The sequence below is a fragment of the Paralichthys olivaceus genome, chromosome 3, assembly GCF_024713975.1.
Source record: "Paralichthys olivaceus isolate ysfri-2021 chromosome 3, ASM2471397v2, whole genome shotgun sequence".
In the NCBI taxonomy this organism is placed as follows: domain Eukaryota; kingdom Metazoa; phylum Chordata; class Actinopteri; order Pleuronectiformes; family Paralichthyidae; genus Paralichthys; species Paralichthys olivaceus.
This window is the reverse complement of record NC_091095.1, coordinates 20,697,802-20,717,565: the sequence shown is the minus strand read 5'-3', so window position 1 is coordinate 20,717,565 and position 19,764 is coordinate 20,697,802. Positions and strand designations below refer to the sequence as shown.

Here is a 19,764-nt window from a genome sequence, read left to right as displayed (position 1 = left end):
TTTTTTTTAAATGTCAGTAGCTCTTATTTGGTCTGAATTAAATGGAGTTTATGGAGAAAAGGAACACACACATGATCTTATCATGAAGTTTGTTTTGCTTCGTGATCCTTAGAATTCATTCAAGAGGCAGGTTTGTACCTTTATTTTTCTGTCCATAATAATGTGAAAAAGAAAAGTCCATCGTACATTAGATGTACATGCACTTCTGAAGATATCTGAGGCAATTTGTATGCCTACAAAGCCATACAGTAAAAATAACTTCTCATAACAGAATAAAATACATTTGTCAAGAAAATAAATTCAAACTCATTAAGTGATTAAAATGAATTTATGCATGGCATCCTCTGGGTTTATTCTATCATGTGTGAAATTATCTTCCTATTGGATGAATTTTACTGTTGTCAAGGGACACTTTAAACTCTACATCTCCCTTCCCATAAATGTAGCAAAATCGCATTGTTTCTCTAAGTAAAAGTGCGTAAAATGTCATAATAAGAATGATTCATCTCTTTACACAACAACCTACAGACAGGGGTGGAGTGAGAGCCCAGGACACCCTTGAGCAAGGCACTTGTTTCTCAGCTCGCTGTCAAGGAACTTAATGCTTCAGTTCAGCTATACTTTGATGTGTCTTTGATGTTATAGTGAGAGCGGGGTGTGATCTTGTGAATTATGTAATTGAGAAATTAGAACAATATTATCCTGCCTCATACAAAACACCCTCAGACCGCAGCACAGCCTACACACACGCCTTGTGGCCCGTTCTGCTCTCTGATTGGTCAAAAGCGAGGGGGCGTCGGCATAAACAAGCGCTCCGGCCTCTCTCATTGGTCCGCCGGCTCGCCACTCGGAGCTGTTGCCTGGCGATCCGCTCGCAGCTTGTCAACCGCACGATCCAGTTACTGTAGCTGCAATGAAAATATCTCCGCTGGTGGGTGGATAAACGGGCCCGGGTCCATCGTTTCCCACCAAACACTGACTGAGTGAGCACTTTACTTCATCGTGTCGCAGACGAGACTGTGTGAGCTGCTGCTTCAACGTGAATGTCCCTCCGAACAAGCCCGCGGCAGAGGCAGCGTCAACAAGCTTCAGGTTTGTTTTGGGCTAATTTGCGGGTTTTGTGTGTTTTGGGAATCGGGCAACGCAACGGAGCTAGCTTAATGTTACCGTAACTAGTCCTGCTTGAAGAGATGCTAACTGGTGAGGACTAAGTTAGCTTTGTGTTATTAGACTTGTTGGATTCATTGCTGCTGTGCATTGAAAATGTGGGAGCTACGTTCATTCTGTGGGCACACACACACACACACACACTCACGCACACACACACACACTCACACACGCACTTGTGCGCACGCATAGAATTATGATTTCACAGACATTTCATTTCAGTTTCGTGTTTTGCTGTTTTTTCTCTATGTGAGAAAATTCTAACATGAAGCAACAGGACAGGTGTGTGACAGAAATCTACATATACAGCAATTATTTCAGCTTTATTAAAACAAAGATGACAAAAAAAAACCTAAATCTAAAATATGTAAGTCTATATTACAAAGGTAAATGTCTGATGGTTGTTAATGCTGTTCTGTCCTTGTGTTCCTCTCTTAAATATCAAATATGGCAGTGATGTTGTAAAGCTGCGTCTCTTTTAAAATTCTTACCATTACGTTTTAGTGTGATGCATATGAACCTAATCTGGACGTAGATAACAGATCAATGACGGTATGAGGAGGTTTAAAGGTTCTGTAATGTGAATTCCACCAACCCAGACCATTACCACGCATGAGTCATTCTGTTGATACAGACAAAATATATGATCCACAGCAATGCCCAGTGCATTCCTGATCATATTAGTCTTCTAGTTCCAGGCCAGGAGAAGATATAGTTGCTATAAATCTGCCGGGGAAAACAATGGTTCTGCGTGTAGGCTGTGAAATTATGAGAAGTGTGTTAACAGGCTCGTGTTCAAAAAAAGGTTTCAAACATTTTAATTGTCAGTGTTTAAGTTTGCCCACAGTATACCTGTGTTGATGGTGCGCAGCTGAGTAAGATAGGGGAGTAATAGACCACACAGTGATGTTAAGTGTTCTGGGAGAGAGTTTATTTTGGTTTCGAGGTTTTGCATACTGATGAGCAGCTTCTGTGCCCACAGCACCGTAGGAGACTGGGGAGTGTGAGTAGGCTATATACGAGTCCTTGAGCGCTCCAGCAAGGAGAAGATGAAATGGAGAAGTGGTATCTGGAGTCTTATCTGATTCAATAAGAGTAAAGAGTGTGTGGATACCAGAGGAGCCACTTAGATCACATCAAGAGCTTGTTTGTTTCACTCTGAGAAAAAAGGAAAGTTAGATTGTGTGAGGCACAGTATAGATCCCCTTACTACCTAATTTTACGTTAAAGGGTGCATTTGCTGATTTTGCACATTAATGTAAGCTTGCTCAATGGGTGGGTTACTACAGAGCCTGTGAAAACACACGTCTTCTGTGCCTCTGGATAGACTTTCTAACATCTAGAAAAATAAACACTTTATACTTAAGTCTTTTAGTTGTTGATCTGTATTTATAAACTGAAGGCATGGAGGAATTTTATGACAGGCAGGTTTGATCATTTTAAAATCAGAGAACTATGGGATTCAGCGTTCTGAAGCTCGACTTATCATGACGTCTAAAGTCAGGACAGCTTCACCACTGCTTTTTAGAATAGGTTAACTCAAAGAGCTGGAGAAGCTGATTAGCAGTCCTGTGCCAATCAAGTCAACTGACCACCTCTCTTTAGCTGTCTCTGAAAATCTTAACAATAAATTCGTAAAGGGTATGAAATGTTTTTTTAACCTGTGGTTGGTAGACAACTGATGCACTTGACAAGTGAGGATAACACTGTATATATTTTAATTTCGTGCAATATGTTATGTGCAGGTTGAAGCATGCCACGACTGAAGGCATGTGGTGGATACTATGGCTCACAGCCGGCGCACACCTCTTTGGTGCCAACAGCTGGCCGGCTCACGCCACCCTGTAGCCAGGCCTCCTCCACCTGAGCTCCATGCACCTCAAGCAGTGAACCTTTTGATTTCATGAAGATCCCTGACATCGGTGATGTAATGAATAAATTTGAAGTCCTTGGGATCGTGGGTGAAGGTGAGAGTGCTCATTTACTTTTAATATAACAATGTGAAACAGCAATATTTTATGCGCACATCTGCAGCAGTGAGTCCAGTCCAGTCTTCAGCCAGAGCCTCTCATGTGAGGCAGCATGCTCACAAATGTGTTGTAGGGCTTTTCACTTTGCAATCATTTGGTTGTTTTTATCCAATTTGCCTGAGGAACAAAGGCTGGTGAAAGCTGATGTTCATGACTGAGCAAAACCATTGAGGTCAAGGAGACCTTTTGAAAAATATTTATCATTACAGAATTTTAATGTAACATGAAAAACTGAAAGTAGAGGCTGTGACCTGGATTCACACTCTTGTATTGTTGTAGTAAAAATAAAGAGGTAGTTTTGAAGTTTTTCAGTTTTATTGTTGCAAATGTCAGTGGAGCAGGGTGATTACATAGTTAAATCCAGCCAAAATGCCTCTCGTGGCTTTTCTCTTTCTTTGAGCTTCGGTTGATATAAAGTGGCAGAGGCCCTGAAGTGAGGCCACCCACTTGTCCCAGTTTCTACACCCCTACTCCCACAGCCTAGAAATGTTATAATGCAAGTATAATGTGTCAGTAGAAGACACAGGGAAACTTTAAGCTGATTTGTGGAAGCTGAGTGCCTGTCCAACGATGAGTGTGTCTGGAAGGACGTCAGCACTTTTAGTGCCACATTAGTCTGTAAAGTCGTGGAAGTTTTTCAGTCCAGCTCTGCCTTTGCACTCATGGCACTCTGCGCTCCATTTGATTCAGCATCACAGATTAAAATGATCTTGAGGTCAGTCACTTTTGTTAATGATTCAGGACTGAGTGCTGCATGTAGCCTCATACATTATCTTATGTAACTATCTGCTTTTTCTCATCTAAGGAGGATAACAACAAAGTGATGTATTGTAGTCTTTGCATCTTTTGGCACATGGACTACAATTGATGCCGTTTTTTGTTCTTTCTTATTTGTTAAAATTAAAAGTGGGAAACAACCTAAATTTGAGAATCAGTAGGCAAACAGCAAATATTTTTAATGCAACAAGGTAGATTACAATCATGGCATCCATGTTTTTTTGTTGTTTGTCTTATTTCTGTTAAGTAAGTCCATGGAATAAATGTGTATTAGCAACACATTCTCATTTTGAAAACAGTCACAACTGCATCAGGATAAACTATGTTAGAGAGAATGGAAATATTTTAAAAGCAGCATTTTCATTTGAGTAGCTGACTTCTTTTAGCACTGATGAAGGAGCACTGAGAACTTCATCATCTGCCTGCTCAGTTCAAGAATTTGTGTGTGTGTGTGTGTGTGTGTGTGTATATGTGTGTGAGAGAGAGACTGACTGCCAGGGTCAATAACTTCAGAACTATGGTAGCTTGCCAACACTTGTGTCCTACATTCTGAGCCACCTGTCCTTTTACAGAACAGTATGTTTTCCATAAATCATGTGAGACACATTTAAAGACCTTTTAACTTTTATTATATCAACATGCTGAAATAAAATGGGCTCTTTAGGTACTGGACTTGTTCGCACTTGTCATTATTGGTCAGCTCATTTCCTGGTGTGTTCATCATACATTGGAGTATTTAAACAGAATCTGAGCCGTCACTTTTGAGTATTTAATGAAGATCTGCTTTTAAGTCCTTCTTGAAAAGCAAAAGTAGTGAAAAATGAATAATCTGAATATTCATGAAAAGATTAGCTGTCGTAAATCTCAGTCAGTCATGCAGTTTGCTTCTTTTTAGGTGCCTATGGTGTTGTTTTGAAGTGCCGACACAAGGTAAGATCTTAAAAATTTTGATATCACCTCGTTGTTTATTGGTCTTTTCAAACCATTTCAGTCATCTGTTGTTTTACAAGTGCATATCTTGTTGAATCCTTCCTCATTAAGGAATGAAGTTTGTTGTTATCGATACATTTTTCTCATATTTCATGAAAAGGCCAAAATGAACAGTGTATCGGTTTTACTAATGAGGGCTGTCTGTATACGCACAGAGTTATATAGTTCCATAGAGCTCCATTGTCTAAAAACTATTATCAGCTCATAAACAAACCACGGTTGCACCGATGTCATGTTTGTTTGTTACAATAAACTCAGGCACTGTAATTTATTTGGAGTAAATCCTATTTATACTGCTCTGCTGCTGTAGATGCATACGATAGAATCAAATATGAATTAATCATTGACTGAAAATAGTCCCCAACCAAATGCATTTTTCAGTCACAGCTGTTTTGGGAAATTATTTAACATGTTTAAAAAACCATTTATTCCCGACCAATGAAAAGATTTACTGTTCAATAAGAGTTTTGTTGTGCTGAAAAAAAAAACCAGGGAAGTCAGAGTCAGACAAACATGTTGGTTTTAGTTTTGCTGACAGTAACAAACAATAGACAATAACCTTATAGAGGTTGTATTGTCCTGTGCATTTATCTTACAAAAGATTTAGCTACTTTCGTCATTAGATCAATGCTTGTTGGAGGTTGAAGATATAATTTGTAACTGTATGAATATGTTAAGTTAAATATTTTGTTAAGTAGTATATCCAAATTATCCCAAATGTCAGAATCTGTGATCTTAATCCAGGTAATGGTCCATTTGATCTGATTACCATCCTGTCCGTTTCATGCACAGAGCAGTCTTCTTCCAGTTTTAAGCCACCTTTTTATGAAGCACTTTTTAGATCTTGGTTGATTTTTAACATTTTAACTGGATGAAGGATTTTAGTCCTCAGACTTCTGACTTCTAACCCTAACCCTCTGAAGTTATCAGAGAATAAGCATAAGGAAACATTAGCAGCAGCTGAACCTGCAGCCCCTCCAATACGTTTTGTGTCTGTCGAACAGCCTCAAATAAAACTGATTTTTTAAATAAAACTTATGTACTCAGTGTTTTCAGCAGACACATTATAAATACCTGGTAATTAGGAGAGTTAGAAGTATTTGCAGATAATTAGGCTCCCAGTAAAAACCTCCTGAACCATTAATACTGAAAGAATACTAACTGGGAGAAGCTGACTGCAAAGACAGTAAGACAACAACTCCCATAATGCTACTTCATGACATCAACAAACTCCGTATTTTCTCAGGGCCCTGTCACACATACGCAAAGAAGTAAATGACTTGAGTCAAAGTTCACCAAAGTTGAACTCCACATGAAGCGACAATGCAGGCTCCCTCTTCGCAGGGAGCAAATGTTTTATTTAGCTTCCTTGCTCGTACATATTGGAAATTAATGGAACATTTGTGTATGTGTGACCGGGCCCTTATTGTTTTGAATAAAATATAGCAGCAGATCCGCAGCAGCATTAAGGAAAGATCTGTAGAACTTCAGGGAACATCAGAACAAGATGCTGTAATTTTTTAAAGGTAATTTTAAAGGTAGTCATCAGGCACCCAGTCAATCCACATGACTTACTGCAGTGATCCTGTGCCTTAGACTTAATGTGATGCCTTAAGTGCCTCCTACGAATTGCAGCACAATTGGTTACAGTCCTTTTTGTCCTGACTTGTGTTCATCAGTGTGAAAGAGCTGCTTTGAAAGGTAGCACATTTTTCAACTCAAATTCTTCCACTGCTCAGTGTTCTATCATGTAAACATGGCTTCATTAGGTTGTCTCGACGTAATTATATTTTTAACACAAGAATAAGCAAACCAAACCAAAAAACAGGAGCAGGCCTGTGAAAGCAGTCGACTGACACTGCAGTAAAACCCTTGTCATCTCAGTCCTTTTAAGGAAGAGGCTTTGCAAGGAATTGACATCAATCCAGCATGAATAGGAGAGACTAACATCCTCCTACTTACAAAGATCTGCAGGAAAGAGACAAAACACTTTCTGAGCCTCTCTCATCAAAATGCTTGACGTTTTTTTTTGTTCTGCAATTGCCGTGCATCTGCCTTCATTATGACGTTGATTGCAGCAATAACCTTGTGTCCATTAGCCACGTTTCTAACGCCAGCCAGTTAGCCTTAGTGTTAGATTTGTTAAAGACAGCAGCATCAAGACTGGATGTTGAGGCAACACTGGCAAAAAGCAGAATGCCCCCCCCTCTTTAAGCTGGAATCACAGCCTGTAATTACTGAGCTTTATTATGGAGACTGATTGATCCCATTCACCGGCAGCTGCAAATGCCAATGTCTCCATTATATACAATAGAGCTCACATCAGTCAACTTCAGATAGGTTCTTCACAACAGATGGAGGCTGGTGCATTGTCTGTAACACTCGCTGTACTGTTTATTTATTTGTGTGAAACCTCCACCAAAATCATCACCATGATTACAGTATTCAAAGTACTGAGGAAATGATGTTCTTCGATTGTTATTCTTTTCACAGACATTTATGTTGGAAATGTTTATCAGATTTAAATTAAAGCATGTTTGATACGTCAGTAATAATATTGGCCAGCATTACCATGTCACAGACATGTACGGTATGTGTTGCCATTGACATAGTGGATTTGTCAGATGAACAGTTTCCCTCAGATGTCGGAGTAGAAGAACTAAAGCTAAAAGGAAATCAGTTAATCTGAGTTCTTCTATAACATCACTTGCACATGAAAAGCATGACCATATTTTTTGTTGTTTGTCAATTTTTACTTAAATCTTTTAAATTGATGCAATTTATTAAAGAACAGACATAATTAGCTAAAATCATTGGCCTTTTTTCTTGATCCTAAAATATCTTGAATCAAGTAACAGGCGTGTATGTGTGCAGCAGTAATCATGTTAACAGTGCTGTATTTGAAGGGATCATTCACTTACTGTTTCCATTAGTTGATTTTACTTTAGTATATAGAGCTAATTTGAAACGTCTTTTTTAATGAGATACTCTTTATTATTTCCTTGTCATATTATAAACTCCCTCGAGATCTGACATTTGACACAATCTCAAGTCTTTTGTGTGTTGGAAATTCAATAATATGCCTCTTAGCTTGAATATCTGTTCGTAACTTTATTGGTAGACGTGAAAGCACAGGAGGATGAATTCTCTGGCTGCAGATCAATATGGACCAGTGCCATCTGGAAAATATTGTATTGTTAGTGTGAGTGAACCAACGCAGGTTTTTTTCAAGAGCTAACTCACAGATCTATGCTGCATAATTGTGTGTGCACAAACGCACACAGACGCAGGCACATAGTCAAATACACATGCCATGCACAGATGCACACTCATAGAGGCACACATGAGCTGACACTTGGAATCACACAAATGTTTGATGGTGCCGTGACTATTGGAAGGGAAGTGCTCTGGCCAGAGAAAATGGCTGCATTTGCATGTAACAACTGCTGCCGAGTCGCAGCTGCTTGTGCTCAGAGAACATGCTCATTTCACCGGAGACACGCCCCTCGAATTTGGGTTATACAATACATGTATTTAACAGGAATAATTAGTTCCAAGAAGGATCTAGGACCAAATATAGAAAGGATGGAAACAGATACTAGTGCATTCTCCCATTTCCACACAATCATCAGAATCTCAGATGCTGTATAGGCTAATTATGTTTCTAGCAAGAGTTACTCTCTGTATATATTGATACAGGAATTATAAATCCTACAAAATAGGTCACCGCATTTGCATTTGACCCTTGTGGCATGGTTAGAGGACTTATTCAGTGCCAAACTTGGATAAGAATGATGCCGTGCTTCCTGGACATGCAACAATTTAATTGTCTTCTAATGCTATTTGTAAAAATATATTAATTGATGATTGTTGATCCACAATGTGCTTGTGTTCATGTTTTAAATTGTTAGCAGCCAGAACTCTCTCTGTAAATACCATTCAGGCAGATAGGAAGAAGGTATATACTCTGGTTCAAATATCTAGTGACATCTTGTTTAATTAATTAAATTGTTCAGTCAAACAAAGTGACATGAATGTAAACATCAAGTTTGTGTAACATATTAGGTTTGATGTATCAGCCCCACATTGTTAGCTGGTACCCCATAGGAACAGTTTATGTGTTACCATCTCTTTCTAATGTTTTTCAATGCCCAAGCTTTTAGTCTTGCGCCATTTTGCCAAAGCTCAAAAGAGGGTAACCACACTGAAACTACAACATGCTGTTATGTCAGAAGGGTCAAGCACACAGGGGCACAGAAAAGCTTTTGTCTTGTAGTTCTGGCTCATCCTTTATTCATTTCTTGTCTAAATAAATGGATCAGAAAGAGAACATGTTTGGGTTCACTTATTCTTTTTCGTACCATTCTCTAATGTAAATACAGTGTTTTATTGTGGTGTATTGACAGGAAATGAGGGGAGAACCACATTCTTGCTGGCCTAAAACATGGTTAACATGACACTGTTTTGAGTTGAAAATGACTGTTGGGGCTTACGGACACTTGAATGACACCACAGGAGAAGTATAGAGTTTTTTTCTGTTGTTTCATTACGTTTGAAACAGTTACTTTGGTTGTATTAGATTGGACTGCAACACTGTTTAGCCCTGAGACTCCAAAAGGGTTTTGTGGACTCAAACACTTCACCCACCCCTCCATTGGCATAATGGTGAGTGGATAATAAGTGAATTTTCATTTTTCGGTTAACTTTCCCTTTAAGGGCTGAACGTCCCTCTTTGTGTAGCAGAGTGCAACAAGTGCAACTGGCAGGAGAGACTGTCTGAGTTTGTCCATTTTCCCATGCTGACATTTATCGTGATGTTACTGAGTCCCTCCCTCTCTGATGGCCACTTTCCCACCCAACCTTTTGACTTTTCCTTCTGTTTATGTTGTACAAACATGATTTTCAGCATACCGCAACCTTTTACAAATGTGCTGTCACTTTTCATCTCACATTTACAGTTAATTTACAGTTGATGAGGAGCTGCACTTTGACTGTACTGAGCCCCCATGCACAATTAAGACCAGACATATATACTTGCCTGGCTGCCTCACATTTTTTGGTGAACTATCCCTTTAAGTTCAGTCCTAGCTCCTTTGTCATCTCCACACACTTTAACAATCACCAACTACAGAATGGAGTAATTGGCGATTGGTGAAGTTACAGAAAGTGGATGCAAAACTATACTTGGACTTAACTTAAACTTAATTATTTTATGTCGACCAAGTGCAATAGAAAAGACTTGATCCTGATGCATCACAATGTCAAGCTTGTAAAATATGAAATTATATTTTCTGTCACTTTATCCAAGCCGTTCTCCCCCACTTGAATAATAAATGATTATAATAACTTTTATTTGTGTAGTGCCTTTCAAGAGACCCAAAACGTTTTACGTGTCAGTACTTGAGGTTAAGTTGTGAACATGCTTGTGTTTCTTAAAAATATTTCTCTTCTCATTCAAAAGGCTTCTTCAGCTCTACCAATCTCCAAATATTTTCCTGGTAGCAGATAGAAGAAAACATTTATTGACACTGATGTTCTGGAAATTTGGGACATAATTGAAATAAAAAATGTTACAGAATTTTACTTAGCCCTCTCGCTTATCCCACTGTTCGCTGTTTATTCAAATGATTAAGTTAGGTGCTGGAGTTTTGTTGTTGACTCACTTTGTTGACGAAACTGGGGATATCAGTGCCGAGTTCATTGACTCTTTGTAAGACATGTTTGGTCAGTGTAGATTACAGAGGAGGCTCCTCTAGGTCACCCAGCATAGAAGTGTTTTACATTAAAAGTATCAGTCTTTGTGTGGTGTAGTGCAACTTGAGAAGGGTTGAATACCGTATGTATCTCTTTAACTAAAAAGTAAAGCCTGGAAACTTGTCAAAGATTCTTATTTCTCACATGCACAGAGACAAGTTACAACATGCAGTGCAATATGGGGGGTGCTCTGTTTCTTTGTCTGTGCAGATACCAAAGTGATCAACAATTTAAAAAAAACTGTGAATATATCACTATATATGTATATTCACAGTTTTTTTATATATACACATCACATTTACCTCTTTGACTCATTACACTAACACTGTACTTAAGATTTAACTTTAAATCCTTTTCTTAACAATTGATGTTGAAAACTGTTTTTCCTTCAGTGTCCTTCAACATGTGACACACCTTCAGTTTATCAGGAGTTTCACTGGTAGATTGTTGTGGTGAGACCTCCCACCAGACTCTGGGACCTGTTGATTTACAAATGAAACCCTCTGTTTGGATTGAAACTTACCTCTGAAGCTAGTCCCACACTGAAGGCCTCTCTCCAGCAGCCAATCTAAATCTTGGATAAAGCTTGTGCATGCAGTGGTGGTTCTTTAGCATGAGGCAGTGTGTGAAACTTAGAGAGTGAAACATTGTAAACATAGCTCTGTGGTGAGTATTGATTTAAGCATGGAACACCCTGTAGGAATGCACACTACACAAAGTGGCACCCTGACTGTGATTATCATCCCATGAACTGGTTTCCCCTGCTACGCTGTCTAGAGAGAGGTAAAACATTGACAGCATCAGGGCGAAGTCTCCTCAGATTAGCATGCTCTTACTGAGTCAGTTTTGAAGCATTGAAATACTTCAACTGTTGTTGTATGTTTTTTATTGATTAAAGGAGATTTATACATTAAGCTTCCTTATCCCTGCTGAAAATGTCCTGTGGCCACATTATGATTTAATCTTAGCCAGAGTCCAGTGTTTGTTTGCATCCTTGAGAAAGTATCAGCACCATAGACTGTATATTAAGATGGACAACATGTCCTCATGTCCTTTCATTGTTCAGAAATGAAGCCAAAGTTTCATGGATATGAATGCTACCATCTCTTGCATTTGAATCCAGAGTCTGCTCAGTAGTTATCAGGGATAGAGCTGTTATATTGAGGTCTCAGCTGTCAATCATGACATTTCACTCGTTTTTTATGGCATCAAATATTAAAATTTATTTGCACTTGGACAAACATCAGTGTGACACAAATTACCTAAATGACATAAACCATCATTAGGAAAAAAATATTTTACTATTTTTTGCATTTTATGTACTTTGATCTTTTATTTTGGTCCATGTCCCATCCACTAACATGGAGGAGGAATGAAGAACTGTAGTGCGCCAGCCACCAGGTGACAATCGAGACCCTTTGGCATTACTTTTATTTACAGTCTATGATCTGCCCACAGAGGAGAAAAATCATCACAGCAGATTTTATGTCACAAGTCAAACAAGAACATTTTTAGTTCCTCGCACCAGCAGTATAATCCATGTTTCATCTCAGCATGTGATGACAGTTACACAAAGAAAAGCTGGTGTATTTGAGGAGTCATCTTCTATATATCAAAAGAAAAAATGAAGTTCAGCCTGTACACTAATGTTGCCTTTGGTAAATGCACACCTGCTATATTTGTTTTTGTTGACAGACCTATGCGTACCTCCTCACCTTAATTGCCTGCTCGGCTTACCGCATGTTTAAAAATAAGATCCCATTAGAGTGTTGACAGAAGGAAGATGAGAAAACATAGCTGGTGCAAATGCAAGACTGCAAGCTTGTTTGTTATCCATACAACTTACGGACATCAATATTACATTTTATATTAGTTTACAGTTCCCTCTTATTCACAACATAATTCACAAAATAATATACTATGTACATTGCTTTTTTAAATATTAATTTCATCAGGAAAGATGATTGCCACCTTCACAGGAGTATTTAAAATCATGTATAGTTTGGATTCCTTTTTATATTTAGCATTTTACTTACTGCATGGACTTTATTTCAGTGAAAGCATTATTTTGACTATAATGTCTGACTTTGAGGCAACAAATCTTATATTGTACAAAGCAAATGTATCTTTTTGACTTTGTGTTGTTCACAATGAATAAAAGGCGACTGTATACTGTGAGTGTATAATAAGCATGTGACTTAGATATGTGATGATAGATGAGTGTGGTATTTTGTCTTAAAAGGTAAGAATTAAAAGAATAAAAGTCTGGTGTTGAAGTTGAAACAGTGTTGTCGTACATTCTGTTCTCAAGCTCATCTAATTGGAGCAGGAAGAGATAGGCTGCTGAACCTAATGTACCTTGAGAGCCTGACACTAATGTGATGTCACCATGAAAATCTAAGAGAAAGACATCAGCTTGATTTGCCTGTAGATGAAAATGCCTCTGGACAGGGATGTCCATGCATTACTTGACATGTGAGATGAACACGACAGCTAAGTAAACAAGTGAAGCAGCCCCCCCCCCCCCCAATATGTAATTCCTTCCATGGGGTCAGTCTGTCGGAAATTACATCTAAATACTGTTCATATAGTTGCATTTCATAATCCATCTCATTATAAATGGGTTCACACCACCTGCAATGCAACATGTTACCGCTCCCATCCATGAGTACTTGGCAGTTGTAACTGTATTCAGACATAAATATATAGTAGTAATGGGTCAGACCACAGACATCTCTATCTCCACAGACAGGTAAACCATAGACTCAAGGTAGGTTTAAGTTTCAATTTCCACCCAGTGGCTGGCTGCAGTATACTGTAAGTCTGCTTCCACCATGTTAATGATGGGAGATGGAAAAAAGTGGATGTCAAATAGATTTCTCTCAAAGATTTCTGTCATTTCTGGTAGCTCCTATCATAGTGATTGTTGTTGAAGTGTTCATTTGTCTTTAAATTTGGTTTTAATCAGTTATTTGCTATATGCTATAAAAATGGGGTTAAAATGAGACTGACTTGTGATTGGTCGGGCACATCGAGGGGACCTTGCTACTGTGCAGACTCTGGATCCAAATGCACAAGATGGCAGCATACGTATCCGAATTCGTATTCTAGTTTCAGTTCTAGAACGACGGAGAGGGTGGAGCTGTGTCGTGTTTTATGTTGTAGACACGTAAGCACCTGTACCAAAGTACTCAAAATGGCCTCTGTGGTGGGTCCTGCTTCAGTCAGTGTTTCTAGGATCACATTTTGCCATAATGACAATCAAACACACACACACACACACACATACACAGACACACACACGCAGTGAAAAGCATCACATGGTCACATGAGTCATCCTATTATTAGCAAGTGAGCAAGAACATATGTGGCACATGCCAAAATATGTCTACAGGCACATTGCTCGCTGCCTATGGTGAAGGCTCCTGGCAGTGTCTGTATGGTGTGGGGTTGTATTTTCCTGGCATGGTTCAGGCTCACAGAACCCCTCAGGGACAAAACAGATGCCAATATGAAGCCATTCTGCGTGAACATGTTCAGCCAATGGTAAAGCAGTATGTACAAACCACTCTGTGGTGCTTTCCTCTCATGGTGTATCACTCTCAGCCTTAAGCACATGACCTATCTAGCAAGGAAATGTGGGTGCCTCTTCTCCTGCTCTCTTATAAAGTTTTAATCACTGTCAGTTTACATCTATCTTTTCTCAGTCTTGTATTAAAGACTTTCCAACAAAGGGGAAAAAAGTTCCTGGAAATAATCTATACTAATAATTGTTAGCTACATGATAACTAGCTTGTGTTATGTTGAAGTACTGGTACATTTTTCACGAGCACTGATGCTATTACATTTTCTTAAAAACCCTCTCTTGCTGAGAATTAGATAAGAAGAATGATATCCTTCTCTATGGTAAATATGAAGCTACCACAAGAAGTAGTGGCTTGCTTAGCTTTGCATAAGATTCAAAACAGGGGTAGTCCTAATCTAAGTCAACTAGCTAATTGATCTTAAAAACCTTAGCTGTGTCCCAACTCAGGGACGGCCTCTTGCAGAGGACACAAAGAACCAACCCAGAATGAGACTGGTCTACGGAGGATTTCCTATTTGCGTCACCAGCTTACCATTGCATCTGTTATTTGCTGGAGTTGTCAAAATGGGATAGTATTGATGCTCCACTGTGACACAATTGTTCCTCAAATGCCTCAGAAGGTTGGGCCCCTGAATTGAGTAGTGTACTGAACTAAGCAAGGGTGTGTTGTGTTGGTTGTCAATTTAACTTTTTTTTCCGAAGTTACACAGTCACCATAAAAACTAGGTGATCCCAGTGCTGCACGCAACAACTGATGTAATGATTTAGTAAGCCTTAAGTAAGCCTTAAATTAAATATAGATACAAGATGATCATATAACACCAGAGGACATGATGCTACACAGTACCACTTACAGTTTTTCCCATTAGATTGTGGTGGTCCACCATATATTACTTTGTCCCGCCACAGTTTCATAATGACCTTTACACTTCTTCGACCTAACTTGTTTTTTTTGCACCATTGCTGCATTGTATAGCTGTGTGCAGCGCTGTTTGTTGCATGCTCGCTCAATGAATTCTGTAGGAAACGCTGTCATACCCAAGAAGATAAAAGTTAAAAGACTATGAACAATCAAATCATCAAGCATCAACAGTCAGAGGACAAACATCTGCGCCTTTGTTATGTAAGGATGAACGGACATTTAATGCTTTGTCATAATAATGATTTCTGAATGTTTGCATTGCTTTTACACTCTTTTGTTGTTAAAAAGATCTTATGATATGTAGACCTAATACAATAATCCAAAAGTGAGTAATTAGTCTGGTGACTTGTTCCATCAGGCCCCTCATTGTATAAGGACCTTTTACGGAGCTTCAAGTGAATCACAGCTGCTCCTCAGTCATCTGTTGTTTGTTCTATCTTGATAATAAATGTTCCTTTTTTAGATCATATTTTATTTTGGCATTGCCTCGGCTTCATTTTTATAGGTTGCATAACTGATGGTGCTTTTACCACAGACAGTAGAATTGATGCAGCCGGCTTAAATTGTATTCCTCCTAAAAAAAGATGAGTGGCTGTCAGTAAAATCTAGATTTATTTAGTGGAGAAAAAAAGTCTATGCGCCCCCTTTGAAGGGAACAGTTATTTTTGCAAGCAGTGAACAGAAACTGGGACATGAGAGGGGAAAAAAGGACTTTCACATCGAGCATTAAATGGGTCACCTTGAGTGGCGCACTTGTCTATGTGGTCCTATCAGGAGCCAGAGAGCGAGTAACACAAAGATGTAGGAGGGTACACACATTTCCTGTCTGAATATTAAAGTCGTCATTGTCCCCTGATACATGGAGTCTATTCTGAGACGACAGACTAACTATAAGGCCCAGCCCACCTGTTGATGTACCCTTTGTGACAGAATTCTCACACTCCAGACGCAGTCTTTTCCCAAAAAATGATTTCCACTTATTATGAATAGATGCAAAGCATTACATTAATGTTCTTTTATGCAGTTTCAATTTTCAGAGTTTCTCAAATTCGTTCTGAAGATGCTAACTCATGTTTGAACTGTTTCTCACTGAAGACTTGTCCAAGTGGCACCAGTAGGTGTATAGTAGAACTAGGGCCTGTCTGTTTTGGAATCTCTAGTTGTCACTTCTAAAGCCATACACCACACGATGAACCAGATCCATGTTATTGTAAACAACCTTACAGTTGTGTAAAAGCTGGACAGAAGTGGCTGGAGGAACGCACTGATGCTGGTTTTGTAGGCAACAGATGACAAGCTGCAGCAGTGTTATTCCTGTCCTGTCTGTGCTTTATATGTGGATCATCATTGTTAAATAAAAACCTCATTTATGTTGTGCCTGAAGAAATGACTAATGAAAAGTTGAATTACCGCAAAAATACATTTCCAGTCTTTCTTCAAATTTCTGCTACCATGTGAACATTTTGTTGGCTTTGCACTAGATCCTCCAGGCTGTTATTAACGAATGTGACAGCCAAGCAGTGCATGTTTAATCTCTTTGTTTGGACAGGGTAAGTAGACACATAACACAGGATCTTGCTATTATGAATCCATGAAAAAGCAGGACAGTAAAACAGTGCTCTTAATTCTGGGTTCAGTCTTGTAGTTTGCTGCAGGTTTTGGCAGCACAAACTTCAAACCAGATGAATAATATGACAACATGATGCACGAAGACTAGAGTGTTGCACAGCACTGTTGTAGCTGTGTCCTCAACTGACTAATAGGGGCCTTGGAAGAAAAGTGACATGACTGGTTTAATCAAGAACATGAACAGTGAATAATTTTGTATTTCATTTGGAGTATGTTATCATTTCCACTGGGTCATATTTACATAGTTATAAAACTTATATATCCGTGTCCCTACTTTGAATCATGAACAACTGAAAAATAATCTTGAAGTGATGTCTGATGTTTTAAAAGGCGAAACATCTGCAGTGCCATTATTGATGGGGATGTAGCCAACAAAAAGAGAAGCGCTGAATAATTGTTAATAGTAAGCTGACAATGTGCAGCAAAGTAATTTCAAATGTAATGACCATTCAGTAGTGTTGCGAAATTGACATATACGCTTTGAGTCAAAAGCTCCTGTTTTTATCGAAATAACTTTGAATGACTCAAAGTTAAGTGGTCAACCCATAGACCACTTCACCCCCTAACCAGAAATGAAGCTGTCAATCATGTTGTTTTGTGTGAATTTATGCATTATCAGGACAATACTGTTCTTCAGGAAGTGTAAATGGCCATCAGGGGCCTCATTTATAAAACTGTGCGTAGGATTCATACTTAAAGTTTGCATACACACTAAATGGGGCCTGACAGATGTGCCCGCAACTCAGTACATTCAACAACATAATGACACAAAACATCAGAAGTGAAGAACCATTGAGAACCTTCACATGATGACGAGCAGCACAGTCTCCAGACTTAGGAAAACAAAATTACAAGTGCAACAAATCTTTCTGAACGTCTTCAGCTCTGTGGGGAAAAACTTCCTGAAGTTTTTAATTTTAGAAAGAACACTGTGTTCCACTGCTGGATGAGTCAAGCATTAAGATAAAATTTTGTTCAACAGAAAGATTGAACGATTCCTTGTTAAAAATGTCCCAATAGTTTTTGCTATGCTTCAATTTCAGATACAATGAGACATTGAGTGTTCTCAAACTTTCAACTGATGCTGTATTTTGAATAATTTCCCCTAAAAGGTCCAGTGTGTAAGATTTAGGTGAAAGGGATCTATTGGCAGAAATTTAATGTAGAATAATCCTCATGATGTTTTCACTAGTTCGTTTCATCTAAATTGTATGAATTGTAGTTTTCTTTACCCTAAAAAAAGGCCCTTTATATTTAAATACTTTATATTTACATCGAGGGGGTCCTCTCTACGGAGGCCGCCATGTTTTTTACATTAGTCCAGACTGGACAAACTAAACTCCTTTTGAGTTTTTACGACAACTGAAGTTTACCACAAGTTCTTTTTTATGTTTAGAAGGGGGGGTGAGGTGAGCGGTATTCAGCTGCAACATGCAACTTCAACACTCGATATCACAAAATTCTTCACACTGTACCTTTAAGCATTATTTAAGTTACTTACTTCTTTTCCCTACAGTTTTTGATACAGACACTGCACCTTAAGGTATCAAATATTTGGTCTTGGTCTCGGCCCAAATTCTTAATCTTTGCTGTTACAGGTCGTGGGAGAGGTGACAGTATGTTCATGGTAAATAATAATTTACTCAGCTTGGTTTCTCTCCCACATAAATGAGCCCCACAGTTCGTTGGCACATGCAAATTCCTAAAGGTCTTAAAATAAAAGGCTAGAACAATAGGTTCCGAGCAGCTGGTTTAGTGCTCTGATCCCTCCAACACAACATGCACATAAACTACAAAATTATTTGTAATTATACTTAGAAACTGATGAGAGATCATTGGGTTGTAATATTTTTTTACTCTGAGAATGTGTTATCATTCTGACTGTAGTGCTCTCTACTTTGTGTGCTTGAAGCAGAAATAACCTGAACTGACTTAAATGACTGATGTAATGTGCTAGGAATTGGAGCAAAGAAGCAGGTTACCTTGGGTCTCTGAAGTTTTAAAGTCTCTAGTTGGGTAGTTTTGGTGTTTTCAGTGGAGGTGGTGGTGAAGGGATGTGAGGCCTCCACAAGTCAATCAATGCAGCAGGAAGTGAATTGCTCATTTTCTACAGCTTCTGCCGTGACAAGTGTGTTTGTGCTGTTGTGATTTGTGCTTTTTGGCATTTAAACCCCCCTATCCTTAACCCCATGACTCTTCATCACCACATACACATTATCACTCTCCATCATATGCATTCGACATAGATATTTATGCATTGATAGAAATGCACAGATTAAAAAATTAAATACAACTCATGCAAATACCCACAAATTATTGTAGAAAGTCCTCAAAAGATTGTTATGTACAATTACGATGTAAAACTCTTAAACTCCCAATGTAGCAAAGACCTTCCCAGCCAATCAAATCAAATATTCGGCCAATTTTAATCTACATTAATTATAAAATTGACCAACTTTTGGATGTGCTTTTAATTCCTAACCAGTTTGATGGACAAGAGATGGCAGTGAGGCAACAACAGTCCTGTTAGGAGGTAGTGATGTGATGTGTCGGTCTGATGTCTTAGATTGAGACAAGCAATAAAACAACATCTTGGGCTTTCCAAGATCTCATTTATCAACTGGTCTTTGTAGTTCACTGAGATACAATCAGGATTGTTAACTATTCCAACAAATGTCTTCGTTATCTTGTTGAACGTCTGAATCAAGATAAGGAAACGTCCAGTGGAAGATAATGGATGAGATAATTAAGTTTGGTGGCGCAATTGCTTTTTAGGACATTAACCTTCCTAGCCATTGTTAGATCAAGAACACCCACATGACAAGTAAAGTCTGGCATCACCAGATTAATTTGCTTTTGAGAATGGACTTGGAAACCCTAAGATGATTTAAAATGTGTTATTAACAGAG

General features: G+C 38.7%; 1 protein-coding gene across 5 annotated transcripts in view; it reads left to right on the top strand.

The window, feature by feature from the left end:
* The first annotated feature begins 702 nt into the window (after positions 1–702).
* The window catches only part of LOC109625269 (cyclin-dependent kinase-like 5), a 35,606-nt gene continuing 16,544 nt past the window's right edge, over positions 703–19,764 (top strand). For 2 of the 5 annotated variants that reach the window (XM_020080447.2, XM_020080445.2), the window contains exons 1-3: positions 704–1,092; positions 2,913–3,134; positions 4,870–4,904. In XM_020080447.2, the coding sequence (XP_019936006.1) occupies positions 3,071–3,134; positions 4,870–4,904 (99 nt within the window). In that variant the 5' untranslated portion in view covers positions 704–1,092; positions 2,913–3,070. Of the gene's footprint in view, positions 1,093–2,912; positions 3,135–4,869; positions 4,905–19,764 lie in introns of all 5 variants that reach the window. The other 3 variants (XM_020080444.2, XM_020080448.2, XM_069522450.1) reach the window with 3 other exon arrangements.